Here is a 1,610-nt window from a genome sequence, read left to right as displayed (position 1 = left end):
CCCCTCACTTATAAAAGTTAAAAAAAAAAACCGTAATTAAAAAAGAAAGTTGTAAACTACAAAAGTGACTGCTGTTATTTTCAATTTTTCTCTCTTTTTTTAAGAAGGTAAATTTTAGGGGGATTTTTTTAGGAGGGAAAAAAGGGATTTTTTGAAAAAAAATATCGCATCATTGTCTTTTGTCACACCCTGACGAATTTGTAGTTTCGTTGGTATAAATCGTTGGTAATTTCTATATAGTGTGTTTGTGACTTTCGTGTCTTGTTCTTTTCAATAAATAAATGTTTTACGATTTGATATGAAATTACTATCTTCTCAATCCAACTATAATTAGAATCACTATGGAGACCCACAGCGACAGGCGACATGGCGACGAGGATGAAGGATCGAGAAGATAAACTTGGATAAAACTTGGATAAGGATGACCCTGGAACTCTGACCTAGCGCCTCACACCTCAACCTACCTCGTGGATCAACTCAATAAGATAAGTGCCTTTAGTAATAAAATTGAAATTTCTATAAAAATGAATAGTACAAATAAAATTAATTTGCCTACACTTAGAAGTACCTTTGCTACCAAAAAGGAATTAATAGACTTTAAAAGGTCGTTCAATTGTTATCTCACAGCCAATGAGCTAGATGAGAAGAGTGAGGCAGTAAGGGTAGCACACCTTAGATGCACCCTTAATGATAAATTAAATGATCTAATTGACAAAATCACTGGTACAATAACTGTAGAACAAATCTTCAAATATTTGGAAGAGGAGTTGATCCCAAAAGAGAACACATGCTTCAACCAATACTGCTTCTTTAACAGAAGTCAGAGAGAAAAAGAGGCCTTTAATGAATATTATCTAGAATTAGATCAGTTGGCTCGTCTAAGTAATTTGGGTGAAAAGCATGATGAGATCCTAAAAGCTAGGATAGTCTGTGGCATATACGACCCAGCTATGAGAGAGAGGTTAATGAGAGCACCCGACATGACCCTAAAAGAGGTTGTAAATTACTGTAGAATGTCGGAAGATGCTAGGCAAAAAGTAGAAAAAATGGTATCTGTCGAAAAAGAACAGTTTACCGAGGTGAATGCTCTGGGTTCACAAAAGAAACCCTGGCAAAAAATAGAAAAAATGGTATCTGTCGAAAAAGAACAGTTTGCCGAGGTAAATGCTCTGGGTTCACAAAAGAAACCCTGGCAGAAAATGCAACCAACTCAAAGTGGATATGAATATGACTGTAACAGGTGTAAAACAAAACACATGCCGAGGCAATGTCCTGCGTATAATAAAAATTGTTCAAACTGTGGTAAACTAAATCACTTCTCTATCTCCTGTAGGCAAAAACAACATCGTTCAAATAGAATATACCAAGATCGTTCAAATGGAACATACCAACATCGGTCAAATGGAACATACCACTGTTCAAAGTGTAATACACCACATGGACCAAGACAATGTCCTGCCTATGGTCGGCAATGTAATATTTGCAAAGGTTATAACCACTTTTCTTCTTCCTGCAGGCAAAAACGACGTGTCCGTTTGCTTCAAAATGCCGAGTCTGATGAGTCTGATGCCAATGAAAATGTATGTGGGATTATAGAAGCAATCACAAAC

General features: G+C 36.3%; 1 protein-coding gene across 1 annotated transcript; it reads left to right on the top strand.

The window, feature by feature from the left end:
• Nucleotides 1-204: 204 nt before the first annotated feature.
• LOC113473526 lies at nt 205-1,210 on the top strand. Its single transcript, XM_026833108.1, has 2 exons — nt 205-1,026; nt 1,109-1,210. Exons 1-2 carry the CDS (start codon nt 525-527, stop codon nt 1,120-1,122), a joined length of 516 nt encoding a protein of 171 aa, XP_026688909.1. The 5' UTR covers nt 205-524; the 3' UTR covers nt 1,123-1,210.
• The last annotated feature ends 400 nt before the right edge of the window (nt 1,211-1,610 follow it).

This window comes from Diaphorina citri, unplaced genomic scaffold (genome assembly GCF_000475195.1).
Source record: "Diaphorina citri unplaced genomic scaffold, Diaci psyllid genome assembly version 1.1 scaffold39237, whole genome shotgun sequence".
NCBI lineage: Eukaryota > Metazoa > Arthropoda > Insecta > Hemiptera > Psyllidae > Diaphorina > Diaphorina citri.
The sequence above is the reverse complement of the archived record's forward strand: the minus strand, read 5'-3'. Positions and strand labels throughout refer to the sequence as shown.